A 20,682-nucleotide genomic window follows, 5' to 3' on the forward strand; every position below is an offset into this window, starting at 1 on the left:
AGATTATGGGGTCTTTATACTGTTTTTGTTGTTGTTGTATTATTATTTATAATTTTGGAAAAACAGGGTTTGGAGAAAAATCTAAGCTCGATTTTCATTTTCATTCCACTGTAATGTCATTATGGTATCTTAGTTTGGACTAATATTATAATTTTTGAAATAACCGGGTCTGGAAAAAACACTTTGGACTTATATTATAATTTTTGAAACAACCGGGTCTGGAAAAAAGACTTTGGACTTATATTATAATTTTTGAATTAACCGGGTCTGGAAAAAAGACTTTGCACTTTTGTTCTGTATGAACACATTACTATCGGGTTTTAGCTTTCAGTTTTAAGTAACCAGGTCTGGAAAAAGACTTTGGACTTATATCATGATTTTTTAAACAACCGGGTCTGGAAAAAAAGACTTTGGACTAATATTATAATTTTTGAATTAACCGGGTCTGAAAAAAAGACTTTGCACTTTTGTTCTGTATGAACACATTACTATCGGGTTTTAGCTTTCAGTTTTAAGTAACCAGGTCTGGAAAAAGACTTTGGACTTATATTATGATTTTTTAAACAACCGGGTCTGGAAAAAAGACTTTGAACTAATATTATAATTTTTGAATTAACCGGGTCTGGAAAAAAGCATTTGCACTTTTTTGCTATATGATAGCATTACTATAGGGTTTTAGTTTTTAGTTTAAATAACTGGGTCTGGAGAAAAGACTACGCTTGGTTCTTAATTTTCTCTTAGCGCATATATTCACAATACGCGCCGTATAAGTTAAAACAACAACAAAGACATTTATTCCACCAGTTTTAATTAACTGGGTCTGGAGAAAAGACTAAGCTCGATTCTCATTTTTATTCCACTTGAATATCATTATCGTATCTTAGTTTGGACTTATATTATAATTTTTAAAATAACCGGGTCTGGAAAAAGACTTTGGACTAATATTATAATCTTTGAATTAAAGGACAAGTCCACCCTAACAATAAGTTGATTTGAATAAAAAGAGAAAAATCCAACAAGCATAGCACTGAAAATTTCATCAAAATCGGATGTGAAATAAGGAAGTTATGACATTTTAAAGTTTCGCTTAATTTCACAAAACAGTAATATGCACATCCTGGCTGGTATGCAAATGAGGGAACGGATGACATCACTCACTCAATATTTCTTTTGTATTTTATTATATGAAATATTCTAATTTTCTCCTCATTGTCAAGTGATACAACGATTGATTCCTCTCTGAACATGTGGAATTAGCATTGTTTAATACTATGTGGTTCAGTCAAGTTGGTCCTTATTGTCAAATCTATAAAAAATGAAATATTGTATAATTCAAACAATAAAAAACAAAAGAAATAGTGAGTGATGGACATCATCGACTGACTCACCTTATTGTGCATATCACTGTTTTGTGAAAAATAAGCGAAACTTTAAAATGTCATAACTTTCTTATTTTACATCCGATTTTGATGAAATTTTCAGCACTATGCTAGTTTAATTTTTCCCTCTTTATTCAAGTCAAAATTTTCCTGGGGTGGACTTGACCTTTAACCGGGTCTGGAAAAAAGTATTTGCACTTTTGTGCTATATGATAGCATTACTATAGGGTTTTAGTTTTTAGTTTAAATAACTGGGTCTGGAGAAAAGACTACGCTTGGTTCTTAATTTTCTCTTAGCGCATATATTCACAATACGCGCCGTATAAGTTAAAACAACAACAAAGACATTTATTCCACCAGTTTTAATTAACTGGGTCTGGAGAAAAGACTAAGCTCGATTCTCATTTTATTCCACTGGAATATCATTATCGTATCTTAGTTTGGACTTATAATTTATTATAATTTGTAAAATAACCGGGTGTGGAAAAAGACTTTGGACTAATATTATAATCTTTGAATTAACCGGGTCTGGAAAAAAGTATTTGCACTTTTGTGCTATTGTTACGTTACCTGTCCTGGACAAACTCCCACGTAAACCTCCTGAATCCTGTTCTCCATTCAGACACTCATGAACTAGAAAACAAGCCACGCCGTGTCAAATCGTTTAAAAACAGTTTATTTACAAATATACCCATGACGATTCCGACTCACAGGTCCGTTGTTCACATAGAGATATATACTTTCACTAGTCTCTACTCCAGACTTAAACTTGTATTATTATCTCGTCACACTCCCTTTCATAAAAACATGCTTAAAATTTTTCAAAGAAATTGCAATAAGTATGTTCGCAACTCGAATTTTGCTTGTTAATATAAACGAACATTATCACAATGAATATAGCGCTTAACCAAACACAGTTAATGCATTAAAACGTATCGAAATTCCTTTTTTTAATTTCACGCTCTTTGTGCAGCAATTTTGCATACTTTGGCAAAAGATAAGCATAATATAAAACATAGTATATATGAAATGAGTAAAACAGACATGTATTGATAGCGCATGCATGTAGTAAAACGTATTCATCAAAAGGTACACGCATGTTCTGAAATACATGTATGTTCGTAATAAACATAGTCATAAGAAATTTCACATGAATAATCAACATAGAAATACATGATATTACTTCCAAGTGTTATGAGAAAAGCAATATAAAAAGCATTGCTTCACTGAGTCCAAAAGTCAATAATATGAAAAATCATTCAAGATGTAAGTTCAAACTTCTGATTTCCAATATCTTCTTCCAATTATAGTTTCAGTTCAACGAAGTTCAACATCATCGCTTCAGTTAGGGTTCATTGAATGTTCATGAAGATTCACAGTAGGTTCAGATTACTTGATCCAAGATATAGTGTAAACATGAGCACAGTTGGCATCCAGAAAAAACACAAGTTCAGTTCACTTTCAAATCAAACATGGTAGAGAGTCCATTCCGGAGTATCCATTAAGTTGAGATGACAAGTAAGCATTTAGGTATAAATTCACATGATGATATAAGTTTCAAGTTCAACAGTTCACAGAAAGTGCAGTTTCCAAATTTCACCTTGATTATACACAATATCAAACGTTCACAGTTCAAATGTCACGATGGATTAAATTCTTTTAAAAATAATGTCACATCCCCTAGTCATGTATCTACCTTCTCCAAAGTACTGCCATAACATTTTATGTATAATCTCTGTGAAATCCAAACAAACGAGATTTCTACATTAAATATCAACATAACCGAATGCAACGTGTTTATGTGTTCTTTATTTGACGGAGCAGCTTGCAATTAAACAAAAAAGTCACTTTACGAGGCAAAGGTCAATGGCCGTACGCAGATATGTTTTCAGGGAGGGAGGGGCAAGATGCGTAAACATTTTCAAAGAAAGTCGGGAGCGATGGATTAAAACAACCGAGCTTTTCGGGTTGGTGGCACTTCTGCATTTCGTATAGTGAAATTGAATTTCGTTAACATTTTTTGTGAAATTTTAGATTTTCAGTATAAGGTATAAGTTTCTGATGGCAACTGCCCAAATGCACCCCCCCCCCCTGTAGCGTATGGCATTTAATATGTCTATATCTGAGACATCGTTAAAATACAATTCTTGCGTTATCAATTTTTATATATCTTCTAACAATTCATTCAATTCAATTACAAATGGTCTTTATTGTGATTATGAAATATGATTATATCTGCCGCACATGAAAAAAGAGCTGAAGATGGAAAATTTATGTTTACAGGTTTCTACAGGCACAATAAAATGACACAGTAAAAACTTTAAAAAAAAAAAACAATATTAAGACCGCACATTTAAAAAGTTAATCAAATTTAGGAAAAATAAATGAATATAACATGGTATGAATCGAACATTTAAACAAAGAGACGACTTGAATGAGAGGAGACTGGCATTTTGTACACAATATTTATGATGACAAAAGTGACTGTATGAGGGGAGGGGTGACCATAGTAAATTGCCTTTTCTAGTAAAAGTATGTCAACCGGAAAAGGCAGTTGACTATTTTCAAATCTTGTGTTCTTGTTTGAAATTGTTGATGTTTTTAGAACTAAGAAATATGTTGGTATATTTTTTTTTTCGAAGTAACCATGTCTTACGCAAAGGATGAATTGATTTTTTTTTGGCAATTTTTTTTACCCCTTGCCAATCTTCTCTCTTCAAGTGTTGGTTAGTACATATTTGACATGCATTTGTGTATATATCATAATGCCTAAGATAATTTTACAAATTCTTTAAGTAATATTATTTTATTTTGTTGTATTAAAGACTGCTATGAAAGACTGGAGCACAATATTCTAGAATATATAACCTATACATGTATATATTTTCACTTAATCCCTCTTAGGGAAATCGAATTTAATTGACGTATGGTGGTTTTATATCATTATTAAAAAACAAGATTATATATCAATGTATTATTAATATCATTATTTTAAAACAAGAACATGAGGTAATTTGTAAATAACAGAGAAATATACATGAAAAATATGTAAAATAATAATACAAAGCTGAAATGACTTGTTGCTGTATAAAAAAAAATAAAAGCAGATTGAGTAAAGAAAATACTAAGCCTTATGTACATCTTAATTTTAAAATGTATTCTGAAATATTCATAATGGATAATCCATAATGCAACAAGTTACTTATTCATGTAATAAGTTTCCCTCACATGCGTAACGTATGGAAGCATGTTTATTACATATTTCAGACACAGCATCCAATGCACGCATAATATAAATTATACCGAAACATCTTAAACAAACCAAACATTTTTATTTCTGTGAAAGAATTTCATTTCAACAGCTGCAAGTTATAAAAAATAGAACCCCTTTGTCATTTTTTGGATAGAACATTTAGTTCTTTAAATGATGGTGGGGGGGGGGGTCGCAGGCAATGAATTCTGAACAATCTCAACGTGCATACATGTGACTCTGGATAAGGCATTGCAATGGAGTCAAATTGACACTGAGGACTCCTCCGTAGACCAGCAACACCATGATTGATACTGCTGAGCCCGGCTATCCTCCCATTTTTATTTGTCAATTTCACATGTATCATTTAGTAACTATTTTTATTTGTTTTTAACGATGAAATGAAATCAATTTAAAAACAGGTGGATAAATTGATTTGAAAAAGATTTGAAGTTTTACTATATATTATAACACTAACACTAAGTTTCAGGGCTTGCCTCTCATACAAGCATGCAGCTTTTCTGGGATTTTTGGACAAAGGCAGTTCGATCTATTGAGCAAAGTTTGAATTTGTTCTCTTTTCTATTTTGTTATTAATTTTCATGATTGACATGCTTTGTGGTATATTTCACTATGTACATAAAAATCAATAAATACAGTACAAAATATTAATTATGACAACTTTCAATGCCTCTCTGCGTAGTACTTTTGATAACAAGTCGTTTATATCAATAACGATATATTATTACTTTTATCGAATTTAGTACATATCCAAATCAGATAATAATAACAAATTTATATTTATTAATTCAAATACAGTACATAAATCATGAATTAATGAGATTCCAAGAATTTCGTTAACATAATCAAATACATGTAAATAAACTTAAGCTCAGATTTTATCAATGAACTGCATTGACCCTATGATACAATACATCAAATGCAAATAAAAACCTTTCAATCAGCTTTAAATTAAATTTAAATTAAAACATGCCTGCCCTTACACACACACACTCACATACCTTCACATACCCCTACTCCCATAAACACAACGAATCAATATCATTTGATCTTACACACACAGACACACGCTCATCCGTGTACGTTCGCAAAGGCAGTTCGACCATTTGATAAAGTTCAAATTTGTTCTCTTTTCTATTTTGTTATCAATTTTCATGATTGGCATCCTTTGTGATATATTTCACTATGTACAGAAAATCAATAAATACAGTACAAAATATATATTACGACAACTTGCAATGCCTCTCTGCGTATCAAATTTTAGTACATATCCAAATAAGAAAATAATTAAAAATGTGTATTTCATCATTTTGAAATACAGTACATAAATCATGAATTAATGAGTTTCCAAGAATTTCGTTAACATAACCAAATACATATTAAAAAACTTCAGATCAGATTATTTCAATGAACTGCATTGACTCTATGATACAATATTCATAAAATGCAAATAAACACCTTGCAATCAGCTGCGTCAATTACACACACACTTACCCGCACACACCCTCACACACACATACTCCAATAAACGCAACGAATCAATAACATTTGATCTTACACACACAGACACATCCTCATCCGTGCATGTTCGCACACCCCTTCTCAGCTACAAACGTCATATTAAACTCATCTTGTTTATCTTTCTCTCATTCTATCTGTTTCTTTCCCTATGCTAGTAAGCAATTGAGCAAGGTATTCCTGCACAATCTCGTGAATTGTGAGACTTCAAATCTCAAAGAATTTAACCTCTTTCTATTCAAATAATATTGATTATTCTTGTACCATAGGAAAGGGTAAATGTTACTCTTTTATATTGGTCGTTTCTTTTGAATAAAATGATTTGATAAGTGAATTTCAGGCCTGAATAGATGCCTCAAACGGAATTTTCTTCTTCTGTATGTGGCACCTCTTAGATGGGTCAGCACCAAACTTTTTCCATCAAGATACGAGAGGAAATTTCTGGAATTTCTGAGTAGCATAAAATCCAGAGTTCTTATTGGGTGAATAATGTTTTTAAAACAACAGGCGCGGGTAATTCGAAGAGGTAACCACATTGTGCGTGTGACCTTGCAGATGACCAGTGTGGAAACGTTGGAATTTGCGTGGGTGTGTGGTCTCTTTGACAAATCGGAGTGAAGTATTCTTGTTTAATAAGCTGCTAAATGTACTTGGCCTATGAAAAGCTGGCTGGTGACCCATCTAAAATACTTCTTCTTATAAAACTAATATCATATTAAAGCTAAGATCTTTAGCTTTATCATAATCTAAAGATCATTCTGGCTCAAACAGAAATTAAGTGTAAAACAACAACTTGAAATAATTAAAATAATGCATGAACATAATGCAAACACCCTCTAATCATGAATATCACTAGGATAAAAGAAGCTACTTTTTGAGGACCTGCCAACTGACTGCCTCTATCTAATCCTCCATTGAACAACATAGTTCATAGTTCACAAAAATCATGAGGTCCATTCAATCATTCACCAAATAGTTCATCAGCGAGACGGGTTTCACCAGCCTCTTCTAGAGCAGTCTGCAAGGCTTTCAGCTCTGTATTCTTTGTTTGCTTTTTTCTCCACTTACGGAGCATTGAAAGAGTTCCCATGCACGACACGCCTGTCTCTTTCTTGTTCTCCTCAACATAACGGTCGATATCCTCTGGTCCAAAGCCAAGAGCCTTTCCCAAATCATGTATATCTTGACGTGAGGCAACCTTTTCTGCAACGGTTTCTAGAATGTCATCAAAGTCCCTCTCTCGAGCTGGATTGATCCTAGATTGTTGATTTGATAAATTATTACAAAGTGTAAACCTTTTAACACTGCTGATTTCCACTATTACTGCCATTAATCTCCCAGATTATCTCTAATCAGATTATTCTACGCTTTTTTCACTTCTTAACAATCACGTCCACCCCTGAAAAACATTGATTTGAATCAACAGAGCTAAGTGAAATGCAAATTAGAGAGTCGATGATGTCCCCCACTCACTCTTTCATTTGTTTGTTATTGTTTGAATTATACAATATTTCAAATTTTACTGATTTAAAGGACCAACTTGACTGAACCACAAAATGTTGAAACAACATGTTAATGGAGGAGCAACGCTTTGTTTCACATAATAATAAGGTGAACATGAAATAGTGAGTGGGTGACGCCATCATCATTTGGATACTGACAAGGATGTGCATTTCCGGCGCAAAATCAGGCGCAATTTTAAATGTCGTGATTTTGAGCGTTATGCCTATTGGTTTTGCATTTTTTTATTCAAATTAGTCCAGGATAGAAGAGGCATAACCTTGTTTTTTCATATATACAATATTTTTTGATGGTTTCTTGTCAATTCGAGGGCGCTGATTACGAATCTGAATGATGCCACTCGTGTAACCTTCAGCATTTTCCGCAAATTGGCAAAATCCAATATGGCCGCCAAAATATGCAAATTACCCATGAAAATCATAAAATTGTCTGCACATTGGCTGTGAAATGCATGAAATTGTGTGGCAGGAGTGAAATACTCTCTGAAAATATAATTTTTGACAAAATATTTATTTTCCTGATATTCAAAATGGCCGCCATAGGCCCTTGTATACTCTATTGTGTACAATATGAATAGGGAAAACTAATTTTCACAAGAATGAGCACTAAACTGCAAAAAAATCGCGATGTATGAACGAAGTAATATATGCAAATCACCATTACTAACGAGATATATCATTTATTATGTCATATAAGGGAACATTGCTCTATTTTGATATCTAAAATAGCCGCCACTGGCCCAAACAGTAATGACAAGAAACCATAAAAAAATATTGTATATATAAAAAAACAAGGTTTGGTCAATTTTCTATGGGACCTATCCTGGACTAAATCAACTCTTTCACAGGCTGAACTTGTCCTTTAAGTGCGTCACGCACGTTTCACGTTTCTACCCTCAAAATGAATATTTCGTTCTTTTTATGTCCTGCTGTCTTGGATATTGTTCGTGTTTTTAATTCAACAGGGGATTAATAAGAGCAAACCAATATATGTATCTTTCAGAAGCTATCAATTACTTAATTTGTATTATTTTCCCCTTTTTTTCCCCTTTTCAACAACTTATTGAGATTATAAAAGCTCCCATCCATCTTTCTGAAAAGTAATACCAAAGGTACTCTTTTCTGCGTAAATCAATTGGCAATGTTAGCAATTATTAGAAGTATTTTAATGATTAAAACGTACCGTAAGGTTTCATCTGATGTCTGCTGCGCCGGTAAACTTGTTGCACCGTGTTGTACTCCTACTAAAAAAATCAGAAAAAGTAATTTCGATAACTTTGATTCTCTCATGTGCATAATCATATTTTTTCAAATTCTAAGAAGGGATTGAAGAGAAAGAAAACGAAACATAAAAAAAAACATATCCATTCAAACCAAGTGTGAACATTTGCTTGTGAAACAATAGGTTTCGTCTCGTTTAAATCATATATCTTTATTCACTTCTAAAATAAGTTACTTATGTCTTAATGAACGGATTAATTGGGAATAAAATTTACCATTCAAAGTCAACATGAATATGGGTTATTATAACAAGTGACTAGATGACATTATGCATTAGTTCAAAATATCAATTTTGATATCAAACACGATGTGGGATTTATTTCGTATCTTCCATTTTAAATTTCTAATTCATTTCATATATCTAAAGAATAATAGTTGAATAAACAAATGACGTAATTATTTAGATCTAAATTCATGTTGATCTAAATTCATGTTGGTACTCCTGGAGCTCTCAATAATGCACTGGTTAAACTCCAGAATTGTATATCAGATATAAGACAGTGGATGATAGTGAATAAGCTAAAATTAAATGACAAAAAAACTGAATTTTTTGTTGCGGCCTCTACTTATAACTTGCGCAATCTTCCAAATGTTCAACTTGATGTTCATGGTACACTCTTTAGACCATCAGAAAAAATAAGAAACCTTGGTGTCATATTTGATTCCCGCATGTCAATGTCGTACCATATCTCTCATATCTGTAGCACAGTCACTTTTTATTTAAGGAACATTTCTAGAATCAGAAGGTTCATTGACCAGTCTGCCTGTCACAATGCTGTTCGTTCATTGGTTCTGTCTCGTATTGATTATTGCAATGGGCTCCTTTCTACAATTCCCATTAATCAATTAATTCGTATTCAACGACTACAAAATTGGGCAGCACGATTAATTTTACAGGTTTCCCGAGATCCTCCTTCCCAACCACTCTTTAATTCTCTTCACTGGCTTCCTTTTAAACAGAGAATTACGTTCAAATTACTCTTGATTGTCTACAAAACACTGAATAAACAGGCTCCACAGTATTTAAGTAACTGCTTGAATCTGTATACACCAACGAGAGCACTTAGGTCGGCCAGTGATCACCTTCGCCTCACATATTCATTAACTCGTACATTAGCTGGTGACAGAACTTTTACAGTGTCGGCTTCAAAATCCTGGAACGACCTGCCACTAATAATTAGACAGTCTCCAACATTAGCAATTTTCAAAAAGTCATTAAAAACTCATCTCTTTCGTACTTTGTAGTTTTTTAAAATATTACATTTAATTAATTCATTGTAAGCGCTTTGGGCCTAATGGGAAAAGCGCAGTACAAATAATAAGTAATAATAATAATAATACTACAAAATCTCAAAAAGGCATTAAATAAAGACTTGGGTTTTTTAATATTTTGAATACACTTGTCTTATCAAGAATATACATAACAATGGACAGACGACAACATTAAAGCTAAGGAAAGATTAAATTAAAACAAGTGGAATGCCTCTGGCCGTCTCACCTGCATCACGCGATTCAATATAGCAGCAGTGCTGATTTTGAAAACTACTATAACTCGCACAAGATGTTCAGTGATACTTGGTTACTCTTATTTCCACGTTTTATGAACTAGACCAATACACTTATAGAGATATGATGGCAATTCAACAAATACCCCCAACATGGCCAAAGTTCTTTGACCTTACATGACCTTTGACCTTGATCATGTGACCTGAAACTCGCACAGGATGTTCAGTGATACTTGATTACTCTTATGTCCAAGTTTTATGAACTAGACCAACACACTTTCAAAGTTATGATAATAATTCAACAGATACCCCCATTATGGCCAAAGTTCATTGACCTTTGACCTTGGTCATGTGACCTAAAATGTGCACAGGATGTTCAGTGATACTTGATTACTCTTATGTCCAAGTTTTATGAACTAGACCAACACACTTTCAAATTTATGGCTGTAATTCAACAGATACCCCCAATTCGGCCAAAGTTCATTGACCCTAAAAATGACCTTTGACCTTGGTCATGTGACGTGAAACTCATGCAGAATGTTCAATGATACTCGATTAACCGTATGTATAAGTTTCATGAACTAGGTCCATATATTTTCTAAGTTATGATGACATTTCAAAAACTTAACCTTAGGTTAAGATTTTGATGTTGATTCCCCCAACATGGTCTAAGTTCATTGACCCTAAATGACCTTTGACTTTGGTCATGTGACATGAAACTCAGGCAGGATGTTTAGTAATACTTGATTAACCTTATGGCCAAGTTTCATGAACTAGGTCTATATACCTTTTAAGTTATGCTGTCATTTCAAAAACTTAACCTCAGGTTAAGATTTGGTGTTGACGCCGCCGCCGCCGTCGGAAAAGCGGCGCCTATAGTCTCACTCTGCTATGCAGGTGAGACAAAAAATGAAGCGTAAAGGTTTCTGATCTGTAATTGGTTTTCATTGCCCCGTAATACAAACATGACAAAGGTTGGCGATTAATTGTTGCTTTAAAAGAATAGTTCTGATTGGTTCCTCTTCAGTCTACTGAACAAAATGCGCATGCAATGATGATCGTGATAGGTCATTCCATTTAGGAATAATCGCTAAACTTGGAGCCCCGATATAACGTATGTACTTATGTGGAGTTTTTTTTCTAATTGTCATTACAATTCAGATGTATTGTGATCAGTCATTTCATGATCGAATATAACTCCCAAATTACGGGTTGTTTGTGACGGATCGATAGAAGTGCTACTAATATCTATGTGATATGAGTGATTTATTACTTATTTTTTCCACTGTGGTTGTATGACTTTTTGAAGTGGGCGCAGATTATAGAAATGTACGCTAAATTTATATAAAAGTGCCTACTTAATCGCGCATAGGTTAACCCTTCGTGCTTAAAGAAATTAAATACTTCTTTTTGACCGAGTGATACAAGTACTACCAATATGGATGTGACACGACTGATAATCAATTTTTCCTTTATAACAAAAGTTTGGTACAATAATAAAATTTTAGATTTATCATCATTCAGTTTCAGGCTATTAGGTACAAACCAAGTCTTACGGTTTCGTAGACAATGTTTCAAGTTGTGTGATAGCCAAGAACAGTAACGGAATTTTAGGTTGAAAGGACAAAGAGATATGTGTGTCATCAGCAATAACAATGGTAACCTACGCCGCATTTAAGAAATATTTACTGATTGGTTGCATATAAACTCCTCAAAAACGTTTGGAAATCTGAGTTTGGCCATTAATTTCTCTAAACTCCTAATTTCAAGCAATGCATATTTGATATTATTAAAAACATCATTTAATTCTCCTTAGAATTATACCCTACATGATATGATTATGGTTCACATGGAGACATGATATGATTATGGTTCACATGGAGGTGCATTGCGTTGAAATGTTTGGCAAGGTCAAAATTCAAAAGTTGCTAAATTATACAATATTGAAAGTCACTGTTCTTTTATTTCCGTGGTGATGAGTGAGCTTCTCAGCGGTTTCTTTTGTTTTCATGCTCCTAATATCAGCATTAACAGGAAATCAAACACACCTCTGCACAAGCAAACAAACAAACATGCATGGGAATTTCAAACCACAATTCAAAAGAAAAGATGAAAATCCATATTTTACCATTCGAAATAGACATGAAATGAAATACTCCAAAAATTTGCTTCGCTCAATTAATCGTGGGCCCGGCAGCCGCTGTGCAGCGCCAGTTCGACGTGGCTTTATCTCTTTAATCGTTGAACGCCAAACAGGGTAGCAGCAACTCCCATTTCTTGACGTCTTTTGGTCTGACGCGGCCGGGGTTTGAACTCCCGGTTGTGAGACGAACGCTCTACCAATTGAGCCAACACACCGGTATCAAACCATGATATCTCACGGATCTCCATGTTAATGTTGATATTAAAGTGCATGAAAACAAAAGAAACCGCTGAGAAACTCACTCATCACCACGGAAAAAAGAACAGTGACTTTCAATATTGTGTTATTTTGCAACTTTTGAATGCCTCACATTTCAAGGCACTGCACTCTATGTGAATCATAATCATATCATGTAGAGTATAATTTTCGCATACATTCGTAATTCCAACGCTTCGTTATTCCGAAGGTTCGAATATTCCGAGGGTTCGTTATTCCGAACACGAATAAGGTTCGTAATTCCGAAGGTTCGTTAGTCCGAAAACGGAATAAGGTGCGTAATTCCGAAGGTTCGTTAGTCCGAAAATAAAATCAGGTCCGTAATTTCGAAGGTTCGTTAGTCCAAAAACGAAATAGGGTTCGTAATTCCGAAGGTTGATTAGTCCGAAAACGAAATGAGGTTCGTAATTCCGAAGGTTCGTTAGTCCGGAAACGAAATGAGGTTCGTTAATCCACAGGTTCGTTACCCTTCTTAAAGTATATATTTTAGATTAGAAAATCCAAAATTTGTTTGGCTATTGTTATTAGTTTAGTAAGGTACTCGCCGCTATTGGTTATAAAAAGACTTAGAATATCAATTTTTCAGGCTGAAATATCTATTTAGCTCGCGCTTACATGCATATATCCTATTCATGAGTCACTAAACACAGTCCTTAAATAGTTCCTTTTCTGGTCAATATACTTCAGCTCATACTTCGCACTCGTGTTAATTCTTCAGTTAGATGCACAACTGTTTAAAGGGGAATCCAGCCTTGGCCATAAAATGTTGTGCTGGGAAGGAGAAAAATAAATTAAACAGAATGGTGAAAATTTGAAAGAAATCGGACAAGAAATAAGAAAGTTATAGCTGCTTTAAAAGTGGGATCACTAATAGTATGTAGATTTCAAATTGGCAACTCGGTAAGTGAATTATGACAAGGGGCAAGGACAACTTTCCCATAGGCCATGTACTTTATTATCAGGGATTTGTGGTTTTCTCCTAAGTACCCATTCCCCTGGGGCAGTAATCTAAATATAACCCAGGTAGTATATTGTTTAATGTCCTAGTGAAAGAAAAATATAATTTGAAATAAAACTTTGAGGAAAAATGACATTTTAGCCATAATATGTAGTGGAGTACATGGAAGAGTAGTCCTTGCCTTACATCACTGACATCCCATATGCGGCCAATTTGAAGTCTCCATGAGTATAGTGATTTCCAATATTTACAACTTTGAAAAATTCGTAACTTTCTTGTTGTTTGTCCAATATTGTTCAAACTTTCACCAATCACCTTGTCTGACTTTTCTTTTTCTTATAAAAACAAGTTTTTATTTGGGTTGGATTCCCCTTTAATGATTGGAATTACTGCTCAGAATATTTTTTTATATTTCTTATTGACATCTCCAAAATTTTGAGCTTGCGATTCACACTCGCAACAGCTCCCAAGCATGCCCGTTTAATAGTATTTGACCCCCCAAAAAACGGGTTTTACATCAGATTTGAAAATTTTTCCGACCCGCTCGCCCGTTGCACTTACTCACGAAAAATAAAGCCTAAATATATATCTTACCATAATCAGAAATCACTTCAAAAATATTTTGCTCTACTTGATTCTACTTTGCTCCGCCCCCTTCATTTTGCTTCCCATTCCGGTTCTCCCGGCTACGCCACCGATTATTTCATTTTTCGGATTAACGAACCTTAGGAATAAGGAACCTTATTTTGTTTTCGGATTATCGTACCTTCGGAACAATGAACCTTATTTTGTTTTCGGATGAACGAACCTTCGTAATAACGAACCTTATTTCGATTTCGGATTAACAAACCTTCGGAACAACGAACCTTATTTCGTTTTCGGATTATCGAACCTTCGGAACAACAAACTTTATTTCGTTTTTTGGTTATCGAACGTTTGGAACAACGAACCTTATTTCGTTTTCGGATTAACGAACATCGAGATATAGGCAATTTACGTTTTTCGGAATTACGAAACTTCGAAATAACGAATCTTCGTAATTACGAAGTGTAACTATAATTTTAAGACAATTAAATGGTTTATTCATTATTATCAATCACAAATTAATATTCACTAAAACCGAGGACGGATTGTCGATCAAAGTCAGATTTCCAAACTTTTTTGAGGAGTTTAGATGGGAAGGAGAAGTGGGCATCCTACGGAACCGTGGGTGTGCCAAACTTCCGAGTAGTTAAGCCGGAAATCAGAAGGCCTGCATATTGTGATCATTCAGATATACATGAAATAAAGCAATCGAGGGCGGTCTTCCCTTGATACCTAATAAGTTAAGCCTTTAAATTATGAAAGTGTGATCTGCAATTGATCTACCATGTCTAACACTGAACCGATGGCGTAACAGGCGGGGGGAAGATGTCCCCCCCCCCCCTGGCGGATTTCACCTGGGGAATAAAAAAACGGAGAAAATATAAAAGGGAGGGAGAAAGAAAGAAAGGGAAATGGGAAGGAAAGGGAAAAGTGAATAGAAAACGAGGAAAAAAATATATTTTTAATGAAAAAGGAAGGAAAGCTGGAAAAGGAACGAAAGATAAACATTTGAGAAAGAACAATTTATTCTGTAATAGGCCTATGTCATGTAATAGCACGGTGGAATATTAATTAAAAGATGACAAAGTGGCAAACAATAGCGGGAAACGAATGTAATAACAAAGAAAAGGGACGAGAAAAAAGTAATAACACGACCGGGCTGCCGAGGATCGAAAGTAAAGAGCGGTAAGAAAGATAGACAACATACAACATTGTGCTATAAGTTTGCTAAATTTTATGCAAATAAGCAACCGGGGCTTTGCAACAGACTTCACGCAGTAGGGGCTCTTCATCTATAACCTTCAAATTGCTCTATAACGCCCCCCCCCCCCTGTAGGGAGGGGGTATTGGTTCCACACCCAATATGAAATAAAAGAAATTAGAGGAGACAACGTATGATGAACTTAATGGAAACAATGAAAAGGAAAATTTATCACATAATTAGAATTTAATTTCAATTGGCACTTATTTGCAGCTCGCTTTGCACACTGGCGACTCGTTACAAATTTTCCCACATTGCTATGTTTTGCCCCCTCAAAATATTTTGTTCAGTACGCAATAGGGTTGAATAAATGTATTGTTTAAAGATGTATATTTTGTACATACCCGCGATTTGATTAAAAATAGCGGCAATCTGCGAGGTTTAAATGGCTTTGATACCAAGACGCCAACCGCATTGCACTGCCGTATAATGGTTGCGCTTTTTGGTTGGGCCATGGCCCCAAAAGTTCTACAACCAAGTGCAAAAAAGGAGGAAAGAAAAGCAAATGAAAAGTTTAGGATATGATTCTATTTACTGAATATAGTGTCAAAAAATATCTCAAAGTCAGATTCTCATGAAAAGGTGATTTTTTTCTTGCTCGCTTCGCTCGCGCAGATCTTACTGTATATTAAGCAGCTTTTTAGCACATGCGCCATACTACGCCCCTCGTTTCTTTTGTACTATTCACGCCACTGCCGCAAAGAACCATGTTCACAGTGGCGTACAGACCACAAAAAATAAGGAATGGAAAGAGAGAAGAGTGATATATATTATTCTCTGGATACCATGTATAAATCTATCACAACATGGAATTTTTGTATCAAAATTTTTGATCGCTTGCTTCGCTCACTCGCAACATTTTTAAGATAAATTCTGCCCGATACGCAATATCTGGCCCTCTCAAAATCGTCGCCTCATTACACCATTACGCCTGTTCATACCATGATATGCCCGGGATTTTTTTTGCTCTTGCCCCCAACCCCCATTCCCCCCCCCCCCCCCCTGGCCACCGACCACTGTTACGCCGCTCCACTAATCTCATATCAAGCATAATAGTAGTAAAAACCGAGCCGAAATGTTGCCATTATCCATTCCTCAAAAGATACATGTTGACTAGTAGTGTATACACTATAACCGGGTCTGTACGCATGTTGACATGGTATGGGTTGAACAATTCATACTCAGATAATTACCTTGTGGAGGAACGTTCTCTTTTCTACGAGGAATTGGGAAATCCAACCTGAATGAACAATTGACCTCCAGTTCCTTGGTTTGTCCGGCTCTCATGGATATTTGAACATTATCTGGCTGTTTTGGGACATCAAATTTGACGGGTTCACAAATCTTGGGTCCGTGTATTAGTCTACAGAAAGAAATGATCTGCATAAACAAAAAATCACTACCACTGTTATTATTATAGTTTAAATTATTTTCAATTTGTGTTTATGTAAGCTATTTGGTTAAGAAAGGGGCATGGGTATCATCAACAAGCTAAGTTATTACAATCACGGGTCAATGAAGAGCCGTGGTTTAGTGATTCTGACTCTCGCTTTGTAAACAGAGGGTCGTGTGTTCGAATCCCACCGCGGTGTAGCGACCTTTGGCAAGGCGTCAAGCCACACTTTGCCACTCTCGACCCAGGTGCTAAATGGGTACCCGGTAGGATGCGAAAGTTATTGTACCAAGGAGCTTCCTTGATTGTACCGTATGTTTGAATTCGCCAGCGCCAATATGAAGCTGCGAATAATGCAAGGAATGCTCCCAGGGAAGTGGAAAATGCGCACATCTCGTGCGGGATTGCAATGAATCCAATGATCGGGATAATAATAAGATGCAAAGCGGTTTGGGTCGTTCTGGGAAAAGCACTATATAAAAATAGCCTATTATTATGAGAACGTATAGAGCCACCCCGAAGTACATGTATTGCTCAGTCAGTTCGTCCCTTACTCCCTTATGCATACGTTTTCTGTCCATCGGCCAGTGGGACAGGCCTTAATAAACCAAATATTTATATTATATTGGATGGCTCAGAATGGAATACCAGAATATTCCAAGAGTTTGGGAAAATATTCCAAGGGGGGCAGGGCGGGCAGACAGTCCCCCCCTGACGAGTCACAAGCAAAAAATAAAAGAAACGTAAAAAGGAAAGCAAAAAAGAAAAGCGGAAGAACCAAAGAGAGAAAAAAGGAGGGAAGGGAAAAAAGAAGAAACAGTTTAAGAGTAAGGGGAAAACAAAAACTGAACTGCAGACTGCGATAAACTGTCGGGCACAAGGGGCTGTTCCAACTGATTCGGGTTTTTTTTAGTTCCACCATCTTTGTACGTATATGTTATTTAAGCTTTACAGTTTTATCGGTGAATTGTGATTTTTACGCAAAGCGACTTTTAGAGCTCTCTGTACCGATAGTACAGACGGACTAGGCTGACTAGGGACAGAAAAAGGGTAGAGAACAACTTTTACGTAATATAATTATAACAATAAAAAATTCGCTCGCGCTACGTGATCTCATCAAGGTTTTAGCTGGATGCATAAGATAAAACTTAATGTCTAGTTTTCACGTCAAAATATCAAAAAATTTCAGCTCGCACTTCGCGCTCGCGTCAATTGATTAGTTAGAAACCAATTTGTACGCGGTTACCTAATAACCAGTTCTTAGGCCGGAATATCAAGAATTTCAGCTCGCGCTTCGTGCTCGCATATAATTGTTTAGGCACATCCATCCTGGTTATAAATGAAGTGATTATAATGTCCGGTGTGCAGGTCGGAATATTAAAAAAATAAAAAATATATCATCAGAAACCAATTTGTTAACGGTTACAAATTTGCTAAAAATATCAAGTTCTTAGGTCGGAATATCAAAAATTTCAGCTCGAGCTTCGCACTCGCATAAAATTCCATCCTGTTCATAATTGTAATGTAAAGTTGTCAGGTCGAAATATCAAGCATTTTGAGCTTGCGCTTCGCACTCACCAATTAATTATTCAGTTAGAAACCAATTTTTTCACGGTTACTAAAAGTGCTGAGAATATCCAGTTCTAAAGCCGTAATATCAAAGGTTTTCGCTCGCGCTTCGCGCCCGCACGACTGTTTAAATACCTATCCTGTAAAACTGTTTAGAATGTCTAGTGTCCAGTTAAGAATTTCAGAATTTTTAGCCTGCGCTTTGCGCTCGCATTATTTATTAATTAAGATACCCATCCCATTCATAATTAAGTGCACAAAATGTATCGTTTTAGGTCTAGATTATAAAATAAAACAACTCGCGCTCGCAATAATTATTTTTATACTATTTTAATGTAAAGTGCAGGCACGTGCAAGTGAAAGTGAAGACTTTTTGGGGGTGGGGCTTGTCAAAATTGTTGTAAACAATAATGTCCCCCTATAAAATCCTCGATCTGCCCCTGGATTGGATATAAATGAGTATTGGTCGTCGGACGTCGGTAATCGGTACTGATATCTGTCCACCCCCTCCCCCCACCACTGTAAAAGGCCTGCTTACACATTCCTCTGGTTATTACCGTCTCTCTTTCTATCCTATGTACCCGATCCCTTCGTCCGCCCATGTATCTTTCTCCAATTTCAAATCCCTCAACCTTCTGACATTCCTAGTGATATATCATGTTACTGTCACATATTTATTTTTCATGAGTGAATGGATGCATTTATTTTTTGTTTTAATTGTGTATGTGGAAATGAAACAAAGTGCAAATCAATAAATGAATACAACTGATTTCAATGTCAAATACCTCTTTTATAACGTCTCCAAATGAGCAATCGCCCGATAGTAAAAGTAATAATATTAATAACTAGAATTTTATTTCGTCATGAGGACGAATTAGGTGTCTGTCTGTGATTTCATGATCAGGGAGACAATCAGCATGTTCATTGAGATCAGTATGATGATCATCATGATGAAAACTGAACTTCTCTTATGAAAAGAACGTGTTGAATAATCTTGAAAAAGAGGGAAATTAAAAAGTTGTGTGAAAAAGTGTAGGTCATACACATATTGTACAGGAACATTGTACATTAAAAGGGATTTTAATCTCTTTTATTGTCCAATGTTTTATCTTATATACATTGTAATGGTCATAAAGGACCATTTGTGAAATGTTGAAAAAAAAAAAAAAAAAAAATCTGATTTTCACCCCTGCCCGCTGGGCTCGAACCCTCGACCTTCAGGAAGCAAGTCTCATTCCTTACCCATTGAGCTACGCACTTCCCATAGACTTTACACATAAGCAAAACAAGAGGATCTCAAATCCAATTTTGCAAGTGAAATACAAGCATGATCCCGGCATCTGATTGGAAAATTGAGACTACATTTGCGATAGCTTACAGTCTCAGCTACAACATACTCCAAGCTCAGAGAAAACCGTCAAATATAAATGGAGATATGGCTCGCGAAATAGAGGAATGTAAAATCCAGTTTTGAGAAAAAGTCATTTCCCATAGAGATTGCACACAAAATGAGCGAAAATGATGTCTCTATAACTTGCCATTTTTCGGGGTGATTCGTTCCTTTAAATGAAAATACAGTCATCAAATGAGAAAGAGTATGTCCTCAGCTACAACATATTGAAAACTGAGCGAAAATTGGCCAATATTTACGGAGTCAAAGTCAAATAAGCATAATTATGATGACGTCATAAGTAGCAAAATGGGAATTTTGCGTTCCGACGCCATTTTGATGACGTCATGATAAAATTTCGGATCAAATGTGACATGAAATCATATCTCCCATTCATACCCTATTCGAATATGAAAAAAATTGGTGGTCAACGGACTTCCTGAAGAGCTAAAATGAATTTTGTATAGGCATGTTTTTGCACGTATATGGTCTATGGTTAGTGCGCGCGCGCGCGCGTGCTGTACACTTTGATGGAGGCTAATTCCGTTATTACTTGTCGTAGAAGGTTGATCAAGGTATCAAATTGTTAAGAATTATATTATCGGTGCATTGATATAACAAAAATGGCGATCT

General features: G+C 35.3%; 1 protein-coding gene across 1 annotated transcript; it reads right to left on the reverse strand.

Annotated features, from left to right (window-relative positions):
- Positions 1 to 5,576: 5,576 nt before the first annotated feature.
- On the reverse strand, positions 5,577 to 17,072 carry LOC135154948 (uncharacterized). The gene is made up of 3 exons (XM_064103192.1): positions 16,891 to 17,072; positions 8,872 to 8,932; positions 5,577 to 7,424 (listed from the first exon to the last, which is right to left on the reverse strand). The coding sequence occupies exons 1-3, from the start codon at positions 16,982 to 16,984 to the stop codon at positions 7,130 to 7,132; spliced, it is 450 nt and encodes a 149-aa protein (XP_063959262.1). The 5' UTR covers positions 16,985 to 17,072; the 3' UTR covers positions 5,577 to 7,129.
- Between the last annotated feature and the right edge of the window lie 3,610 nt (positions 17,073 to 20,682).

Source organism: Lytechinus pictus, chromosome 8 (assembly GCF_037042905.1).
Source record: "Lytechinus pictus isolate F3 Inbred chromosome 8, Lp3.0, whole genome shotgun sequence".
NCBI lineage: Eukaryota > Metazoa > Echinodermata > Echinoidea > Temnopleuroida > Toxopneustidae > Lytechinus > Lytechinus pictus.

Bases quoted from the DNA above. Each gene is read 5' to 3' on its own strand.
- LOC135154948 (XM_064103192.1), bottom strand. From the start codon at position 16,984: ATGAGAGCCGGACAAACCAAGGAACTGGAGGTCAATTGTTCATTCAGG. The intron at 8,933-16,890 runs GTAATTATCTGA...TGATTTTTTTAG, and splicing joins AGAGAACGTTCCTCCACAAG to TAGGAGTACAACACGGTGCA. The intron at 7,425-8,871 runs GTACGTTTTAAT...TCAACAATCTAG, and splicing joins ACATCAGATGAAACCTTACG to GATCAATCCAGCTCGAGAGA.